The 20,943-nt window shown below is 43.5% G+C and overlaps 2 protein-coding genes across 4 annotated transcripts in view; one reads left to right on the top strand and one right to left on the bottom strand.

Annotated features, from left to right (window-relative positions):
• Positions 1-6,971, bottom strand: part of vwf (von Willebrand factor) — a 42,217-nt gene extending 35,246 nt beyond the window's left edge. The window contains exons 1-6 of the mRNA XM_072694621.1: positions 6,855-6,971; positions 4,811-4,874; positions 3,805-3,951; positions 2,842-2,944; positions 1,498-1,706; positions 882-1,003 (exon numbers count right to left, since the gene is read on the bottom strand). Of these exons, the coding sequence (XP_072550722.1) occupies positions 882-1,003; positions 1,498-1,706; positions 2,842-2,944; positions 3,805-3,951; positions 4,811-4,874; positions 6,855-6,872 (663 nt within the window). The 5' untranslated portion in view covers positions 6,873-6,971. The remainder of the gene's footprint in view (positions 1-881; positions 1,004-1,497; positions 1,707-2,841; positions 2,945-3,804; positions 3,952-4,810; positions 4,875-6,854) is intronic.
• A 2,504-nt stretch (positions 6,972-9,475) lies between these two features.
• Positions 9,476-19,169, top strand: cd9a (CD9 molecule a). 3 transcript variants are annotated; one of them, XM_072695165.1, is made up of 8 exons: positions 9,476-9,705; positions 16,503-16,605; positions 16,713-16,810; positions 17,056-17,130; positions 17,247-17,348; positions 17,480-17,575; positions 17,916-17,999; positions 18,631-19,169. In XM_072695165.1, the coding sequence occupies exons 1-8, from the start codon at positions 9,637-9,639 to the stop codon at positions 18,694-18,696; spliced, it is 693 nt and encodes a 230-aa protein (XP_072551266.1). In that variant the 5' UTR covers positions 9,476-9,636; the 3' UTR covers positions 18,697-19,169. The 3 variants fall into 3 exon arrangements, with proteins under 3 accessions (XP_072551266.1, XP_072551268.1, XP_072551267.1); XM_072695167.1 differs by lacking the exon at positions 9,476-9,705 and adding an exon at positions 11,231-12,381; XM_072695166.1 differs by lacking the exon at positions 9,476-9,705 and adding an exon at positions 13,410-13,900.
• The last annotated feature ends 1,774 nt before the right edge of the window (positions 19,170-20,943 follow it).

The raw sequence follows: 20,943 nt of genomic DNA, 5'->3' as shown, positions 1-20,943 counted from the left end.
TGTTTATTATTAGCATTGAGACATTGCTAATTGTTTATTATTAGCATTGAGGCATTGCTAATGGTTTATTATTAGCATTGAGACATTGCTAATGGTTTATTATTAGCATTGAGACATTGCTAATTGTTTATTATTAGCATTGAGGCATTGCTTATTGTTTATTATTAGCATTGAGACATTGCTAATTGTTTATTATTAGCATTGAGACATTGCTAATTGTTTATTATTAGCATTGAGGCATTGCTTATTGTTTATTATTAGCATTGAGACATTGCTAATGGTTTATTATTAGCATTGAGACATTGCTAATTGTTTATTATTAGCATTGAGGCATTGCTAATTGTTTATTATTAGCATTGAGACATTGCTAATTGTTTATTATTAGCATTGAGACATTGCTAATTGTTTATTATTAGCATTGAGGCATTGCTAATTGTTTATTATTAGCATTGAAGCATTGCTAATTGTTTATTATTAGCATTGAGACATTGCTAATTGTTTATTATTAGCATTGAGACATTGCTAATTGTTTATTATTAGCATTAAGGCATTGCTAATTGTTTATTATAAGCATTGAGACATTGCTAATTGTTTATTATTAGCATTGAGACATTGCTAATTGTTTATTATTAGCATTGAGGCATTGCTAATTGTTTATTATTAGCATTGAAGCATTGCTAATTGTTTATTATTAGCATTGAGACATTGCTAATTGTTTATTATTAGCATTGAGACATTGCTAATTGTTTATTATTAGCATTAAGGCATCGCTGATTGTTTCTTAGCACAGGGTTTGGCTTATTGGTCTTATGGGTTATTGTCGGGTATCTTGTCATGTGATGAGGTCTGTGTTGTCTGCAGGGTAAAGGCTGGTGACTGACCCTGGATGAGGCTCCTGTGTTGTTACAGGTCTGATCAGGTGACGTTACACGTTTGCATGCTTCTGATGCTCCATTCATAGCCCAGGAATTGGCAAAGTCGTACGGATCCTCTGTCACAAAACCTAAACACGAACATAAACAACCTTACACAACAACCAGCAAAGGTTTAAAGGCATATAGCTTTTCAAAAATAAATATTATATATACAGTTTAATAATTTAACCTATTAAATAAAAAACCCTGAAAGTTCAAATAGTTAAAAAAATGCATGACCTATTCTACTTATACACTTCCTCTCGGCCCAAAACGTAAGCACACGCATGTACACTCATCACATCCACCCACATACCCAACAGCTCTGTGATTACCCTGAGCGTTGATCTGTCTGATAGCACCACTTTTAACACAGTGGACCAGAGTGATTAGTTTTGGACCTCAGAGCAGTTTTGGACCTCAGAGCTGGTGAATGACACTTACAGCACTTAACCACACACACACACACACACACACACACACACACACACACCCCGCACAGCCCTGATAAAGTACACACTAACTTCCTGTACTTTAGTCTGCGGAAGCTGTCTCCACCCATTTCCCCTAAACCATCTTTCACCTTCTTGTGCAGTGTAGTCGTCACCAGGGACAGCGTTGTAGTTGCCGCAGAGACCACAGGTAAGGTTGCCATGGTGCTTGGTAAGGGTGAGCTGAATGTTGTGTGCCGGGTCGATGCGGATGGAGAAGCCGAACTCCTCGCTCCAAAGACGCACACTGCCCAGCTCAAAGCCTGCAAACACTGAGCTAGAAGCGTATGGCAGCGGGAGCCTGTCTCACACACACACACACACACACACACACACACACACACACACACAGGAACAGGTGGTCTTAAATAGATACATATGACCCTTAAGGTGCCACAAATGGTTCTTTCAGTGATGCCAAAGAAGAACCACTTTTGGTTCCATAATAAACCATATTAGATAAACCAACATAGAGATCTGTGAATCTTTACATTGGTGAAGAACCTTTACGCCAAATGAAGGTTCTTTAGACCCTTAAAGGGTTTTTAAACATGGATTTTTCCTTTTTGGGAGCAAAAGTGGTTCTAGATTTACATTTACATTTATGGCATTTAGCAGACGCTCGTCTCCAGAGTTACTTCCAAAAATCCAAAGATCCTCTAATCTTAGACTCTACTAAACACAAGTCAATATGGAGACCATAATACTCTTCTCTTCACCCAAGTCCTCTCAGAAGAGGAGGGTCTTCAGTCTGGGTTTGAGGACAGCAAGCGCTGGACTCTGCTGTTCGGACACCCAGGGGAAGTTTGCTCCACCACTTCGGTGCAGGACAGTAAAAAGTCTGGACGCTGGTCTTCCGTGGATCTTAAAGGATGGCGGGTCGAGCCGAGCCGTACTTGAAGCTGGAAGGGCTCTCGGTGCGGATGGGCTTTTGACCATCGCCATCAAGTACGGAGGGGCTGGCTGGTCCAATCTTGGCTTTGTAGGCCAGAGTCAGGGGTCTGAATCTGATGACCTGGGCAGCAGCTACAGGAAGCCAGTGAAGAGAGAACTCAGCAGCAGAGGAGGAGGAGCTGAACATGGCTGAACTTAGAAGCGCTGAAGACGACCCGCACTGCTGCAGGGGCCTGATGGTGCGCAGAGGGAGAAGAGAGTTGCAGTAGTCAAGTTTCGAAGTGATGAGAGACTGAACATCTGAGCAACTGGGCGACTCTCTAGAGAGGAAGGGTGGAGTTCTCCAGATGTTGTACAGGAGAAATCTGCATGACCGAGTTAGAACTGCAACATGAGCTGAGAACGATAACTGATCATCCATGATAACACCAAGGCTTCGAGCTTCTGGAGATGGAGTGACCAGTGAGGTCTCAAATTCTCCTCAGTGCAAAGAACCATTCAAAGCACCCTTGTTTTGGTGAGTGTATGTCAGCAGCACCCACCTTTCTGCTCCTTGCGACAGGGTTCCTTCCACAGACAGATGCAACTCGAAGGTCTCCCCAAGGAAAACGGTGACACCTTTCCTTCTGCCATGAGAGAGATCACCTATACACACACACACACACACACACACACACACACACAGAGGGACGAACTGTGCTTAATTTGTCCTCAACATCAACACTAGACTAGATACCTAGGTAAAGCTCCACTACACTATAGGTCTAAATGTTTGTGGATACACCTTCAGGAAAATGCATTCAGCTACTTTAAGTTGCACCCATTGCTGACACAGATGTGCAAATGCACACACACACAGCTTGTCTAGTCCCTGTAAAGAAGTACTGCCAATAGAATAGGACTCTTTGGAGCAGATCAACATGACCCTATGGGCACCATGCTGCCTAATAAAGCCAGGCATGGGCTATAGAGGGGTATAAAGCCCCCCAGCATTGAGGAGCTATGGAGCAGGGGAAGAGCTGTGTTCTCTGGAATGATGGTTGGTGCTTCATACTTTTTTTAGGAATTTGGAGTTGGGAATTGGGATGAGGTGGAGTGGTGATCATCATCCAACATTCTGACCTCACTTGTCGATGAATTCAATCAAATCCTCACAGCAATGCTCTTTCAAAATCTACTAGAAAGCCTTCTTCCTTGGATAGTAGCAAAAGGTACTCAGGATCAGCTCTTTTTATAGTTAACTCTTGATTTCAGAAGAAACAATGGATGAGCAGGTGTCCCAATACTTTTGTCATATGTAGTATTTTGGCTTTGTCTGGCTTCAATGTCTGCAATAAGCATGCCTGAACACCTCCTACCCTTTCACACACTCTCAGACAAAGCAAGGAACCTGGATGTTAACAGAAGTAGCCAGTGCTGAGAGATGTGTTATAAACTCATTCATGGCTCCTGACCATAAAGCATGTAGAGAAAGAATGTGAGTGTTGTAGGCAGGGTGGAGTTACCCAGTATTGAGAAGGTCCTGTGATGGCAGTCTCCAGCCAGCATATAGCTACAGTCCCCAGGAAACTCATAAATGACTCCATCAAAGGTGTGTACGTGCTGCCGACCAAACAGGCTGCAGCGACCGGCCCCCTCCACTAATGCACAGCCTGGAGGTAAGAGAGAGAGTCATACACATGCTGTCTCTCAGCCTTGCTGTCTCACAGTCACATGCATGTTCATACAGTGAAAACCTTCACGTCTGGGCGTTTGATCTTTATGTGGACGTAATCTAATTAAACTCACACACCTGAAGAAACGTCTTTATTTATCATCATTTATAAAATGGAGTTAATATAAATTTAATTTTCTCATAAGGAAAAAATTCGAACCCCTGCCACACACACAATTATTACTCCTTCAAATGTGTAGAATTAGAGCCAGCTGCAGAACATCAGCTGCAAAGGATCAGAACATGGTTGGAGAGGATTATTCTGGAGGAGTCTGGAGTCTGATTTAAACCTCAGACGTTTAGTCTGGTCTGATCTTGATTGATGGTTGAAGTGAGAGGTGAAGAAGATCACCATCATGGCCAGATCCAGAGAGCTCTCTGAGGCCTTCAGAAAGAAGGGTGGAGATGTTGTAGATGAGTCTGGAAAGAGGTTTAAGAAGATCTCAGAACTGTTAGAGATCAGCCGCTGTTGCACTAAATCATTTACAAGTGGAACAGCTGACCAACATGACCAGATGAGGCCATCCTAGCAAGATCATCCCAACAGCAGAACCACAAGATGAGTCAAGAAGACTCCACCATACAGCATCTACCATCCGAAACAGACCAAACAAGTTAGATCTTCACGTGAGGGGAGCAAGGAGAACTAACATATCAGGGCAAGACTGAAGATTCATCTGTCTGAAGCACATTGTTCTGAACCTTCTGTGCAGTATATGTGTCTACGCTGAAGACAAGCCCAGCATACTTCAGAAAGGCAGCACATTAGACGGGCGTACAAACAGGAAAGCACTTGCCTGCTAACTGAAGGAAGAAAAGCCACGTGACTGCATTCCATCCTCTGAGCCGAGGCCTCTCCATCTGTGAGAAACGTGCAGAACGGGCTTGATTAAACATTAATCTCAACATCTTTCATTAATCAAAGCAATCATAACTTTCCCTATTTAACTCTTTAAAGCAGTAGTTCTGCTGGAAATCCAACGCACGTCTTTTTCTCTTACTCTATATGGACCAAAGTCCAGAGAGCTGATCCTGCTGTCCTGTAACTGTCTCTACTGTCCAGAGAAGAAGACTTTCTACTAGATTTTGTGGAATTGCTGACACAGATGTGCAAATGCACACACACAGCTTGTCTAGTCCCTAATGAACCCATTAAAGGGGTTCATGTTAATGCCGTGCAGTGTCGGGTGTATAACATGCATGGCTATACATGCCCATTACTTGTTAACCACACCGCGCCGGCGCAAAACCAGAGAAACAAACTCTGCAAACAAAGCATACCTTGACTAGTCGACTACATTTGAGATATAAGGGAAAAATTGTGTACATGTAATTTTGGCCAAACTACACCTTTAAAGTATTTGGAACCATCTGATGCACTGTTAGAAGTACACTGTCAATTTTGCAGTAAAGAAGTGGCAACAGAATTTAATGGAACTGCAGGGCACTGTAAAAGGACGCCACTGTCATTCATATTTACAGAATAATACTGTGATTATATAATACAGTAGTTACTGTACGTATTCAAAGTATAGTATAATACTGACGATAGAGTTATCAGACTGTATATTTGTACTTTTTTAACTCATACTCTTAATAAACATTACAGGTATATGATACACACTGATGAATTCCAGCTATTTATTTGCTTTATTTACAATGAACTGTTATTATTATTAAAACTACAAACATAGAAATGAACACTAAGCCAGATAGCAGCTACATGCAGGTGTGCTGTTCTTTATCAGTATGCTGACAGCAAATCTGGCAAGTGTGGCTTCATATGGCACCACAAGATAAAAGAAGAGCAATCTGTCTAACTACAACATATAACACAAGGTTAGGGTATATATGCTATTAACAGTATATAAAATAACAATACAAAGAATCATAGATTTAAAAAGAAAGGCCTGTTGACTAAATCTGGGAGATGCTGGGAGATCCCACACCCCCTAAAAAAACTCCTCAATACTGCACAAAAGACCGTTCCAAACATTATCCCAATACGCCCAGCAAAAATAACAGCTAATTACTGTTAAGTGCAGGATTTTAGACTCTTTGGCGAGTTTTTGTCTCTCCCAGAGTGCGTCCAAGTCTACAGCAATCTGCAGTATTTATCCGAACACAGCTGATTATATAAGAACGTGGGATTGGGATAGATAACTGCAGAACGTCTGCAGGAAACGTACAGCAGTGCAGTGTTCTGGTCTGATGTTGTATACTTTTTAAGCAGTGTAATGGAACTCACATGCCCTGAGTCAGAACAGCACAATGGACAATGGGTCTGGTTTTCGAGCCCAAATGATTTTAGCTCTGAAAAGCACGGTGCCATTCATTATCATTATGTTATTATTATATTATGTATATATATATATATTTTTTTTTTTCTCATTGCATCTCCAAAATAGCAACTTTACACAAGACAGAAAAAAAACTTTCTTAACTTTTAATGGAATATATATATATATATATATATATATATATATATATATATATATATATATATATATATTCCATTAAAATATTCCATTATATATATATATATATATATATATATCTTTATTTTTTTAATTAAAAAAAAAATTCTCCTTGCATCTCCAAAATAGCAACTTTACACAAGACAGAAAAACTTTCTTAACTTTTAATGGAAGGCAATGTACTATATTTTATTCCCCATCATTCTGCCGCATTTTAATGCTATTTTGCAATCATGTCAATTTTTGGCATTTCTGCAATGGTTGCATTACCTTCAATACTCCAGGTTCCCCCATTTTCCTCTATATATTGTATTAAAACACACCTGCAGATATACACACATACACACACACACTGTGCAGATACCTTAAGAACTGAATGCATCTGGGCCTCTCGTCACCTGCCTTGTTCCCGTCTCCTGTCTTGACGTTCCGTCCCCAGTTCTTCGCTGTTCAGTTTCGTGTTCTCCAGTGCCTCACAACTCTGGGGGGCATAACCGGAGCCCTGGCATGAAACGAAGGCGTGATTTTATAGGAGGACGAGAAAGAGAGAGAGAGGGAGAGAGAGAGAGGGAGAGAGAGGGAGAGATGTGTGATTTCCTTTCTTGTTCTCATTAGGAGTGAACAATAGGAGGAAGTCTGGGCACAGGAGGAACCAAAGGATTAGTCTGGCAGTGAAGACAGATAAGACAAATCAACAGAGTCGAGGAGTTCCAACACAAACATGAATAACCCCCATAAACACACTCTCTCACGCAGACACGCCGCACACACAGACCCGGCCTGCAGAGCATGCACATAAAAAACACCTCAGAAACTCAGCATGTCACATTACTCAGCAGCAGAGCCACACACACACACACACACACACACACACACTTATAAAATCATATACTCATAGAATAATGGCTCCTCTCACAGGGCAGTACCTCTTTGACATCCTACTCACTGCCAAAAGCACACAGTGCACATCCTACACACACACACACACACACACACACACACACACACATTTGTAGCCAAGTGAGTATTGCTTAAACAAACCATTTCACATTGTGTTCCTACAAAAAACCCCACACACAATCAGAATCACTGTATTTTACACACACACTATGTGGACAAAAGTATTGGGACACCTGTTCATTCATTGTTTCTTCCGAAATCAAGGCTATTAAAAAGAGTTGGAGAACCTGTCTCTACTGTCCAGGGAAGAAGACTTCTACTAGATTTTGGAGAAGCATTGCTGTGAGGATTTGATTGCATTTAGTGAGGTCAGGATGTTGGATTACCTCACCCTAACCTAATCATCCCCAACTCCCTAACTACAAATCCTAAAAGTACTGGATGGAGCTCCACCACCATCATTCCAGAGAACACAGTTCCTCCACTCCTCCCCATCTCAGTGCTGGGGGGCTTTATACCCCTCTATAGCCCCCGCCTGGCATTAGGCAGCATGGTTTCATTAGGTTCACATGTATCAGTCCTATTCTTTTGGCAGTACTTCTCTACAGGGACTAGACAAGCTGACAAATAGTGTGTGTGTGTGTGTGTGTGTGTGTGTGTGCATTTGCATATCTGTGTCAGCAATGTGGTGCAACTCAAAGCAGCTGAATGCATTCATTAGAAGGGGTGTCCACAAATATTTGGACATGTAGAGTGTTTCTGACTTGGTTAAAAGGCTGTTGGCAAAAACAGACCTATAGCTGGAGGAGGGAGAGGCATGACGTCATAGCCAAACTGAGGCTAAACGAGACCAGCCTGAACCCTGACTGAATCCTCAGCGAGACGGAGCTCTGAGGAGGAGGAGGAAGAGGAGGAGGAGGAGGAGGAGGAGGAGGAAGAGGAGGAGGAGATCAGCTCGCCATGGGAACCTAAAGTGGGAGCGAGGCAGATGCTGCACGCGCGAGCAGCGCTCTTTATTTATTTATTTATTTATTTATAGCTATTTCCCACCTCTAGTCCAACAAATCCCGCCTGCTGTTTTGTGATTGGCCAATAACGTCCCGCCTCCTGCGCTGGGATTGGCTAATAGTTCACACTCACAGGTTTAAGAGTAAAACTAGGACTAGTAAAACAAACACATGGTAACGACACTCGACTGATTTGAGCAGAAATGCAGATCAAAGCATGCTTATATGATTTGTTTTAATTGTTTGCAAATAAAATAAAAGGGGGTGCACGTTTAAACTAATCCCAGTACAGGGGGGCGTGGCTTGTCACAATAATTGTTTGCAAATAAAACAAAAGAGGGGAAGTTTAGATTAATCCTAGTGCAGGGGGCGTGGCTTGTTGCTTTAACTGACTTGACTTAACTTGACGTTCACAAATAAAATAAAAAAAAGACAAAATAAAACATTTGAACTAATAAGAGCTTGTTGCAATAATTATTTGCAAACAAAAAAAAGGAAAAAGTTGTACTATCGAATCTAAGTGCAGGAGGCGTGGCTTGTCAACATAATAATATATAAAAAAAATTTAACTAATTCTATGGAGGAGGCGTGGTCACAATAATGAATAATTATTTATAATAAAAACTTCAACAATTTTTTACAATTTTATTTTTTAAAATATATAAGAACTCGTATATAAGAACATGTATCCTATTGGGGGCGTGGTTTGTTACAATAACTATTTGCAAATAATATTTAAAAATGTAAACTAATCCTAGTAAAAGGGGTGTGGCTTGCCACAATAATAACATGCACATAAAATAAAAACAAAAATCAACTAATCCTAGTGCAGGGGGCGTGGCATGTCGCAATAATTATTAGCAAATAACGTTAAGAAAGAAAAATTAAAAGTTTCAACTAATCTTAGCGCAGGGGGCGTGGCTTGTCACGATAATTATTTTGCCAAATAAGACAAAAAGTTTGAACAAATCCAAGAGCAGGGGGCGTGGCCTGTGCGCTATAACTGTTTGCAAGATGAAAGAAAAAGTTTGAACTAATCCCAGTGCAGGGGGCGTGGCTTGTCTGAATAGAGGTGGGAAACGAAACGAGGCTGGTGTTACGGACGGAGCCGAGTGCGCGCCGCTCTCCCAAACTGCCCAGCGCGCGTTTCCCTCGGTCTGTCCGTAGTCGCGGGCTGCACGAGACAGACAGAGAGAGACAGACAGACAGAGAGAGAGACAGAGAGAGAGAGACAGAGAGATGGCGGCCCTGACCGGAGGAGAGATGTGCGTCAAGTACTTAATGTTCGCCTTCAATTTCATATTCTGGGTGAGTGCATTGATATGCAGCATAATAATGCTCGCGCATAAAGGAATAAACCATGGACTGGACCGGGCAGCACGCGAGCAGTACCGAGGGCTCGTGTGCTTAGATATGCGTCTGGCTTGTGCTCGTGGTTGTGAGGGGCTCGCGATTGCTGTGTAGTTGACGTAATTCTCGAGGGGGGGGGGTGGAGGAGGGGTGGGGGGGGGGTCCCTGATCTAAGATCAGTTCAGTCTAGGTCCGTGTCTGCTTGTGTGTGTGTGTGTGTGTGTGTGTTTGTGTGTGGCGGGACAAGTCTTGAATTTTGATGGCGTTCCTGTGACGCGCTCGCGCGCCCACTGACCTCACTCACGACTCCGCGCGCCGCTGCCCCGCTGTGGGATGGTGAGACAGTGGGTTAGGATAGCTGTGTCTTTATCCAAGCGCGCGCATCCCAGATTGTGTTTAATCCGAGGGACTATTTATAGAGTCCGGTAATCCCACGCGCAAACTCGTTCCAGGGCTGCGTGCGTGCGAGTGTGTGTGTGTGTGTGTGTGTGTGTGAGTGTGTGTTCAGTCCCTGATTCAGCTGATGTTTGATGGTCAAGGTGGTCAGTCTAACTCTTGACCAGTAGAGTGTATGTTTTTTTATTCAGGGTTTATGGATTAGATGGTCTATCAGCATGACCAGTTTGACCAGGCTGGTGGACCAGTAAAGCATGATCAAGCTGGTCATGCTGGTCATACTGGTCAACTACCTTAATCATGCTAGTCAACATGCTTGGTCATGACCAGTTTGGTCAAGCTGGTCAACCATCAAGGTAGTTGACCAGTATGACCAACATGACTACCCAAGCTGGTCATGCTGGTCAACTACCTTGATCATGCTGGTCAACCAGCTTCATGATGCTAGTCATATGCTTGGTCATGACCAGTTTGGTCAAGCTGGTCATACTGGTCAGCCACCTTGGTCATGCTGGTCAACTACCTTGATCATGCTGGTCAACTACCTTGATCATGCTGGTCAACCAGCTTAATAATGCTAGTCAACAAGCTTGGTCATGACCAGTTTGGTCAAGCTGGTCATACTGGTCAGCCACCTTGGTCATGCTGGTCAACTACCTTGATCATGCTGGTCAACCAGCTTAATAATGCTAGTCAACAAGCTTGGTCATGACCAGTTTGGTCAAGCTGGTCATACTGGTCAGCCACCTTGGTCATGCTGGTCAACCATCAAGGTAGTTGACCAGTATGACCAGCATGACTACCCAAGCTGGTCATGCTGGTCATACTGGTCAACTACCTTGATCATGCCGGTCAACCAGCTTCATGAGGCTAGTCAACATGCTTGGTCATGACCAGTTTGGTCAAGCTGGTCATGCTGGTCAACCATCAAGGTAGTTGACCAGTATGACCAACATGACTTCCCAAGCTGGTCATACTGGTCAACTACCTTGATCATGCTGGTCAACCAGCTTCATCATGCCAGTAAACAAGCTAAGTCATGACCAGTTTGACCTAGCTGGTGGACCAGTTTGGTCAAGCTGGTCATACTGGTTAACCACCTTGGTGGAGCTAAACTGGTCAGCTATTGTACTGGTTCAGACTGTTGTTTTTTCAGCAGTGGGTCGTGGAGGAGCAGCATGCGTGTCTCTGATTCAGTCTACAGGCTGCACTCTCGCTCTGTGTGGGACAGTGTGTGAGTGTCAGTCTCTTAATATCATGCCTGCATTATTCAGGAGTACGCAGGGGGGCACACAGCCCTGCTCCAGTCTGTGAGGCACTTCCATTCACTTCTGGGGTTAAAAACTCTCGTACTGAGGGGCTACACCAAGGCCCACTGTCATTAGCAGTGACCAATTAAATAAAAGCCACATTTTTATTTAAGATGTGTTTAAGAAATGCTCAGAGCTGAACAGCTGAACGTCCCTCAACATAAAACATTCATGTTGTTCCCACATGCTGCAGAGATGAGGAGAGAGAGAGAGAGAGAGCCTGGGGGGCAGTGGGTAGCACATTTTTCACCAATGTCAGAAAACATGGACACCGTGCCTCCGTTTCCTTCCTTTCCATAGAAATGTCCTTGCAACCAGAGTCTGCACAGTAGAGACCAGAGGCGGAGTCAGACTTGCATACTAATAAGGAAGACCCGCCCCCTTCTCCCAGATCAAACGTGTCTCAGACCACCTTTATGTAGCTCACAGCAGATTTTCCTCCTGGATTCCCAGTTTGTCCAGTAAGTGTAATGCTCCAACAGTAAAGGTTCAGAGCAGGTAAACTCAGCTACCATGCAGGTCCTGCAGACGGCCGGCCTCCTCCAGTCACTTCTTAGCATAACTCCGCCTTCTTATGATATAGCAAAAAATAAATAAAAATGGGCCAATAGCAGCACAGGGAAAACAAACTGCTGGAATGTGGAGACACTGGAGATATAAAGACGAGATGGGAAATGGGCTGTTCTGTCATTGGAACATCTGGGGATGGCCGGAGCTACACGTCATATCGCAGTCAGCCAGCAGAGGCGCTAGATCTGTTGTCCATGCTTTCTACAGTCACTGGGTGTGCTAGACAAGGAAAAGCACATGGGAAGAGGAACCAACTGCTGCCCACTGTTCTTCTTCTTCTTCTTCTTCTACCAGTACTCATCACCATACATTTGTCATCTTCAACTGAAGTGAGAGCGACAATATCACCTGCGGGACAGTAGGTGATACATTTCAATTTAGAGCATTTAGCTACCAATGTTGCACAACACTACACCACCCGTACACCTTCTTCACCATTAGGTCCCGATATCAGTTCGGGGAACCCCATCGTCTCACCATAGTCCTGTGTACACTATACATATATACACATTATACTAATTCCTGTACTGCCAATAGAATAGGACTCTCTGGAGGAGATATAAATATGAATCTATTGGCACCATGCTGCCTAATGCCAGGCGTGGGCTAGTAGAGGGGAATAAAGCCCCCCAGCATTGAGGAGCTGTGGAGCAGTGGAAGAGCCGTGTTCTCTGGACTGATGGATGATAGTGCTCCATCCAGTACTTTTGGCATTTGGAGTTGGGGAGTTGAGGATGATTGAGGATGATTGAGGATGATTGAGGATTGATGAGGTGAGGTGATGATCATCATCCAACATCCCGACCTCACTTGCAGTCCTGTTGCTGAGTGCAGTCAAATCCTCACAGCAATGCCTGCTCCAGAATCTAGTAGAAAGACAGTTAGTCCAACAGAAGCAGGATCAGCTCTTTTTAACACCCTTGATTTCAGAAGAAACAGTGAATGAACAGGCGTCCCAATACTTTTGTCCGATTAGTGTATGTTAAAATAATAAGTAAAAAGTAAAACTATAATAATTATTAGCTATAATTATTGTTATAAGTACTTTTATTTGTATATTTAGTGTATTTAGTGTTGGTATTGTTATTAGCTACTACTGCTACTGTTGTTGTTGTTGTTGTTGTTGTTTTTAAGGGTATCTGTTGATTGCAAATTTTAAGCTATTTTGACCTGAGGTGAAAGATATTGAGCTTTATTAAATTAAAATCATTTAAATTCCTAAATAATTAATAATTAAACCTTATATTTGTGTGGTGAACAATGAGCCGGGCTGTCAGCGGGTCAAGGCCTCTTGGCGGCCGGCCTTTGGCCCCTCAGCACCCGACAACAACAGCAGCCAGTCAGCTCGCCTAGTTTGGCCCTGTGTCCCTCTACTTGGTCAAAAACAGCAAATAAACGCTGCTCAGGCTGATAAACCTGTTGCTTTTACATTCAGTGCATTGTTATAATGGTGGGAGTCGAGGCTAACCTCGTGTAAATGAGGGCAGCAGGGTTTGGGTAGAAGGAGGGGAGCGAAAGGCAACTTCCTGGATCTGTGAATCGTTGACTCGCGGCTTTCCCAGGAGAGACGAGCGGGGGCAGAGGACCGGCACTAACCAGCAGACCCGGCCAGAACTCAGCCTCGCCTTTATTTCTCATTTTCAGACACTTTCTGAACGTCTAGTCCGCTGGTAGCAGGGAGCTCTTGGTGAGAGAAGTATCCGCTCCGTCCGCAGATCAGGGCTGAAGTGCTGCTCCACGCTGCCTGACCCGTAAACAATAGGGGATTAGCTCGGGTATCGGCGGCAGCTAACCCACCGCTGGCGAACACTATGGGGCTTCCAGGAGGCATAACGTGTGTGAAATACCTGATGTTTATCTTCAACCTCCTCTTCTGGGTTTGTGAGCCGTTCTGTTGAATTTTCGCACTTGTTTTGGGGGGTTTTGAGGAACAGAAAGTCACGGAAGCAGCAACCTGTTTGTATGTGTGCGCTGGATTTGTGCTTGGGGGGCAGATTGTAAGTGTGTGTGTGTGTAAGTGTGTGTGTGTGTGTGTGTGTGTGTGTGTGTGTGTGTGTGTTGTGGGCAGTAAAGAAGCCTTGGCATGGGGATTGCTGCTCAGCAGGGCTGGTTTTTAAATCAGGGAATTGGGTCAGGCAGGGAGAGAGAAAAGGAAAGAGGGGGAAGCTTCTGAAATGAAACCAGGGCTCCGTTTAGAGAACATGCCCACACTCGCTAAACAGGCTGATGTTGCGCAACCCGAGACTCCACCAGACTCGCCACTGTGGAAATAGCGTGAACCCGCAGCGACACCCGCAACGACACCCGCAGCCTTTACCAGGGCTTAAATACTAACTAGCCTGTTAGTGTGTTGGACCTTCTTTCGGTCTGCTGATCTGTCTGTCTGTCTGTGTGTGTGTGTGTCTGTCTCTCTCTCTCTCTCTCTCTCTCTCTCTCTCTCTCTCTCTCTCTCTGTCTGTCTGTCTGTCTGTCTATCTGTCTCTCTGTCTGTCTGTCTGTGTGTGTGTGTCTCTCTGTCTGTCTGTCACTCTCTGTCTGTCTGTCACTCTCTGTCTGTGTCTGTCTCTCTCTGTGTCTTTCGGTCTCTGTGTCTGTCTCTCTCTGTCTGCTTGTCTCTCTCTCTGTCTCTCTCTTTCTTTCTCTCTCTGTGTCTGTCTGCTTGTCTCTCTCTCTGTCTCTCTCTTTCTTTCTCTCTCTGTGTCTGTCTGCTTGTCTCTCTCTCTGTCTCTCTCTCTCTCTCTCTCTCTCTGTCTGTCTGTCTGTCTGTCTGTCTATCTGTCTCTCTGTCTGTCTGTCTGTGTGTGTGTGTCTGTCTCTCTCTCTCTCTCTCTCTGTCTGTCTGTCTGTCTGTCTGTCTATCTGTCTCTCTGTCTGTCTGTGTGTGTGTGTCTCTCTGTCTGTCTGTCACTCTCTGTCTGTGTCTGTCTCTCTCTGTGTCTGTCTCTCTCTGTGTCTGCTTGTCTCTCTCTCTGTCTCTCTCTTTCTCTCTCTGTGTCTGTCTGCTTGTCTCTCTCTCTGTCTCTCTCTTTCTTTCTCTCTCTGTGTCTGTCTGCTTGTCTCTCTCTCTGTCTCTCTCTTTCTCTCTCTGTGTCTGTCTGCTTGTCTCTCTCTGTCTGTGTCTGTCTCTCTCTGTCTGTGCCTGTCTCTCTCTATGTCTGTCGGTCTCTCTTTCTGTCTCTGTCGGTCTCTCTCTGTCTGTCTGTCTCTCTTTCTGTCTGTGTCTGTCTCTCTCTGTGTCTGTCTCTCTCTGTCTGCTTGTCTCTCTCTCTGTCTGCTTGTCTCTCTGTCTGTCTCTCTCTTTCTCTCTGTGTCTGTCTCTCTCTTTCTTTCTCTCTCTCTGTCTGTCTGCCTGTCTCTCTCTCTCTGTCTGTCTGTCTGTCTCTCTCTTTCTGCCTGTGTCTGTCTCTCTCTTTCTGCCTGTGTCTGTCTCTCTCTATGTCTGTCTGTCTGTGTCTCTCTTTCTGTGTCTGTCTCTGTCTGTCTGTCTGTCTCTTTCTCTGTGTCTGTCTGTCTCTTTCTTTCTCTGTGTCTGTCTCTCTCTCTGTCTCTCTCTCTGTCCTTGTTGGCTTACATCAGCACCTATAAATAGAAAACTAGCTTAATAATGTATACAAAAGAAAAATGCACTGTTTCTAGAAGGCCTGGCTTTCTTAGTCAAACCAGAGTTCAGTGGTATTCAATGGACACGGCCATTTAGGGATGCACAGTATTGTGGCTCATTATAATTCTTAATACTATAGATAGGTATAGATAGTATAGATAGGTATTGCATTTACAGCAACAATATATATATATATATATATATATATATATATATATATATATATATGTGTATATATATGTGTGTGTGTGTGTGTGTGTGTAGATCTGTCAGTCCTTTGTTTATTTGAGTGTGCAATAGGCAGGTACAGGTGATGTCTGTTCGTGTCATGTCACAGCCATTAAGCTATTCATTCTGGGTGTAATGGGAAAAGGACAGGGACAGAAAGGAGAACAGAAAATGGGACAGTGCAGAGGGTTCTAGGTCAAAATGAATTGATGAATTAAATCAATAAATATTTCTAACTAATAGAGTGTTATTACATATATTAAACACATTCCAGAGAACGCAGTTCCTCCACAGCTCAATGCTGGTGGGCTTCATACCCCTCTATAGTCCACGCCTGGCATTAGGCAGCATGGTGCCAATAGGTTCATGATTATCTGAGTCCTATTCTATTGGCAGTACTTCTCTACAACTAGTGGAGCTGTGTGTGCATTTGCACATCGGTGTCAGTAATGAATGCAACTTAATGTAGTCGAGTGCATGAATTAGGAGGGGGGAGGTGTTCACAAATATTTGGACATAGTGTATGTGTGTGTATATTGAAGTAGATTGTACACACACATATATGTCTGTGTGTGTGTGTGTAAATAAATGCTGGCGATCAGTCCTATCTGTCTTGCTTATACGTCTGTGTGTGTGTGTGTGTGTTTCAGTTGGCAGGTACAGGTGTGTTGGCTGTGGGTCTCTGGCTAAGGTTTGATCCCAAGACTCGTCACCTGTTTGAGGGGGAAAGCTCTCCCTATGTGTTCTACACAGGTCAGTGGTTTTATGTACAGGTTAGCTGAGATGTGGTATGCCAATGTGGAATGATACTCATTGTGTGTGTGTGTGTGTGTGTGTGTGTGTGTGTGCGTGCGAGTTAGGTGTGTATATCCTAATAGCTGCAGGAGCCCTGATGATGGTGGTGGGGTTCTTTGGCTGCTGTGGAGCCATTCAGGAGTCGCCGTGCATGCTGGGATTGGTAAATATAAACGTCCTTTTATCTTTCTGATTGTTCCCGCCCCCCCCCCCCTCTCTCTCTTTCATTTTCTTCGAGCTGTCTAGCTCAGCCCTTGTGTCTCAGTTCCTTGCTGTTGTTAATCTTTCTCTGCAATTGATTCAGCCCTTCAGCTTTTTTTCAGTACAAACATCAATCTTTCAGCATTATTGACTACGGAATTGGCTAATCTCAGTGATTGTGTGTGTGTGTTCCCTTTTTTTCCACAGTTCTTCTTCTTCCTGTTGCTTATCTTTGCAGTGGAAATAGCTGCAGGAATTTGGGGATTTTCCAACCAGAGTAAGGTCAGCATGGTCTCTTCAGCTCTCTCACAGACCCACATGCCAAGATCATCAAGATAATCAATACAAAAGGCATCAATGTTGCTTTTCAGCTCTATTGACTCTCTCTGCTGCCACAGGTTGTTGATGACATCACTCAGTTCTACAGGCAGACTTACAACAACTATAAAGACAACAAGCAAGACGCTCTGAAAGAAACCCTCCGTCTGATCCAGCACAGGGTGAGCTTCAGTCTCCTCTCTGTATTTATCAATTTCTTTTTCTTTATCAGTGTGTCTCTCTCTCTCTCTCTCTCTCTCTTTCTCTTTCTTGTGTTTAAAGTCTAAATCAGTATGCCTTTATCCCCCTTTAGCTGAACTGCTGCGGACCCTCCAACACAGCCGAAGACCTGAAGATTCTTGAAGACACCTGCCCCAAAAAGGACATCCTGGATGACCTTATTATCAAGGTAAACATAATGGGTACTCATGAGCTCCAACAGTGTCCTAGTTAATCTCATGGTCAGAATGTTGCATGATGATCACCACCCCACCTTATCCCCAGCTCCCATCATATCCCAAAAGTAGTTCCACTGCTCCACAGCTCAATGCTGGGTGGCTTTATACCCCTCTAGTCCATGAGTGGCATTAGAAATGGTGCCAGTAGGTTCATGTTTGTCTGCTCCAGAGAGTCCTAGTTTATTGGTAGTGTTTCTATACAGGGACTAGACTGTGTTTGTGCATTTGCATGTCTGGTTATTGTTTAAATGCACCTTAATTTTTTATTTGTTTTGTCTTTGGTCATTTCAGAGCTGTCCTGATGCTATCGATGAAGTCTTCAACTCTAAGCTGCACATCATTGGAGCTGTTGGTATTGGAATTGGCGTCATCATGGTAAGACTTTCTATGAACTTACATCCACCTATCTCATTCTCATGCTTCTCACTGGTCAGGATTGCAGTGGGTCTGGAGCCTTCCTGGAATCATTGGCCGGAATAGCCCCTGGGCAGGGCGCCAGTCCATCGCAGTTCCACAAACTTTACATATAACATGTAGTAAAGGTTTCATGGTTGAATACCATGTTGTCTTTAAAGTAGCTGAGTGTGAGAATGTGTGTTTTTGCTTTTGGGCTCTGCCTAAAGTTTGGGAGTGTAATTCACTTTTACACCACTCTCGTAAAGACAAATCATGCTTTGAACCATGCGCCCCCTCATGGACAGCTATACTGCATCTGAAGGGAGAGAGGCATGTGGACTGAGGCGGTAGAGTAATGCTACAGGATTTTACACTAATATGACCCTATGGGTTATACAGTGTTATACAGCAGTTCTGGAGAGAGGTTCTCCTCCTGCAGCTCCACCACCAAAGCTCCATAGTGCAGTAGCAGCAGCAGCGCTCCGGCCCGAGACGCCATTCTCCCTGTGACAGTCAGTGGAGCATCGGCATGATCCTGAAGCTGCTGATTTAAGGTTAAAATGCTATGTAATGTCTAAACCTTTAAACGAGTGTTTGCCTGTTTTTGCAGATCTTCGGGATGGTCTTTAGCATGATGCTGTGCTGTGCCATTAGGAAGACCCGGGAGATCGTGTAAGGGCTCTTCACCTAGGAAACTGCCAGTGTATTCATGTTGCATGATATCTGTCCCAAAGCACTCGCTCTAACCTCATCAGCTAAGGGCCAATTAGATCACACTGACAGCCACTTACCCCGGATAGTGCTGGGGTTCCTTTTGTCTGATTGGTGGGAATTCACTCTTTTTCTCGGTGCAGCTGTACGATTGGTTCAGATCAGGTGTAATGAGCCAGTGGGTTTAGTCGACTCTTGTCAAGCCCATTGAAAGAAAGAAAAAAAGCCTTCAAGTCTAACTTTTTATATTTTTTTATCATTCATGACAGATTTTAAAGATGACTTATTGTTTGCTCTGTGGTATTCGCTGTCTTGCTTCTATTGATATGAACTGATATGAACCTTTAAAATGTTATATTTGTTTGTGGTTTTTGAATAGGGTTATTTTAATGTACCACAATCGATGCACATGGTTCAAATAAATGCCAAATAATACAATGTGTGAGTGTTATTGCAGTTTTTTCAAAACTTAATGTTATTATTGTTATTCAAGTTTCTAAACTCTTAACTCTCACGCTGACCTGCACCTCATTCAACAGCTCAGTAATGAGAAAGCAGCAGGAAGCAACGATGGCCAAAGTTTATCAGATGTTTCCCATAATCACAACAATGAGTCAGACTGAGGATTGAGGGGCCACAAGCTATGTCTAAATTTCCTTCTTTTCTGTCTGCACCTTTATTTCTAGCCCTTTCTGCTCATTTCTGCTCTCTATTTTAGATAATATCGGCTAAAATTGTATTTTGGAAAAGGCTTTAAAAGCTGAAGCGTTCCAAAACACACTTGATAAATGAACAGAACAATACATAATAATAGATTATGATAATTAAACATAATAAAACCAATGTAATCATCATCATTATTCATTTAAACCAAAGCAGTTTTCTCTCTATGATGTTACTGTGTGTGAAATACAGCGAGTGCTCAGAGTAACCTGACAATTAACAAGTGTTTGTAGGGTCACCGCAAGCTTATCGAGTAAAAAACCCATCTCCCACTGGTTCCTTGCATAGTCTATTAGCACAAAACTTTACTCGTTCTCCTGACCTTCTTCTTCTATTGTGTGTGTGCATCTCTCAAGCTTATGCATAACTACTTGTGCTTACAGTGCTCTTGTGGTTGGTGTGATGCAACAACACTACCTGCCAGTGAGCTACCATTCCTGCACTCCTGCCACCGCATTGGCCCGCCTCTGTAATACGAGTAGCCTCCCTGGATAAGTTAATGTTATAAATGCTGCATGTTTACGAACCCAATGAGACCTAACATCCCAAAGACTTAAATAAATAAAGGTTACTAATGGTTCTTGGTTAGAACACACAGTTATTGCAAAACTATTTGAAAGATTTAAGAACCTCAACATAAGGGTAAGGTTCTATACTAAGTTTACTAGTTATGTTCAACCCAAGAACCATTTAAGTGCGTGGAACGCCTTGTTTATTGAACATGTTCATCAGAATCCAATCACTTTTTCTGTGCACCGCTGGAATTCATGAAGGACATAATCACTCAGTCAAGTACTATGTGTCCAAATGTTTGTGGACACCCCTTCTGATAAAAGCATTCAGCTACTTTAAGTTGCACCTAATGCTGACACCGACGTGCCAATGCCTCCACACAGTTTGTCTAGTCCCTCTAGAGAGAAGTAATGCCAATAGATTAGGACTCTCTGGAGCCGATAAACATATGAACCTATTGGCTCCATGTCTAATATCAGGCGTGGACTAGAAGAGGGGTATAAAGCCCCCCAGCATTGGGCTGTGGAGCAGTGGATTTTTCTGGAATTGTGTTCTCTGGAATGATGATGATGGTGTTCTATCTGATGCCTTTGGGATGAGTTGGGGAGTTGGGGATGATAAGGTGGGGTGGTGATCATCATCCAACATCCTGACCTTACTAACGCTCTTGTTGCTGAATGCATCAAATCCAATCCTCACAGCAATGTTCCTGCTCCAAAATCTACTAGAAAATCTTCATCCCTGGACAGTAGAGACTGTTACTCCAACAAAAGCAGGAGACACTCTTTATAATTGCCTTATTTTCAGAAGAAACAATGAATGAGCAGGTGTCCCAATACTTTAGTCCATAGAGCGTCCCTTTGAGAAGATGCTGTATGTGAGTCTGACAGTGTATAAACAGACTTGTCAAGAAAGGCCACAGACAGACAGTGGTCAGTGGTGTTCATTACATTGCATTTTTATGTGCCAGCCATTT

Source organism: Salminus brasiliensis, chromosome 13 (assembly GCF_030463535.1).
Source record: "Salminus brasiliensis chromosome 13, fSalBra1.hap2, whole genome shotgun sequence".
Classification (NCBI taxonomy): Eukaryota; Metazoa; Chordata; class Actinopteri; order Characiformes; family Bryconidae; genus Salminus; species Salminus brasiliensis.
This window is presented reverse-complemented; position numbering and strand designations above follow the sequence as displayed.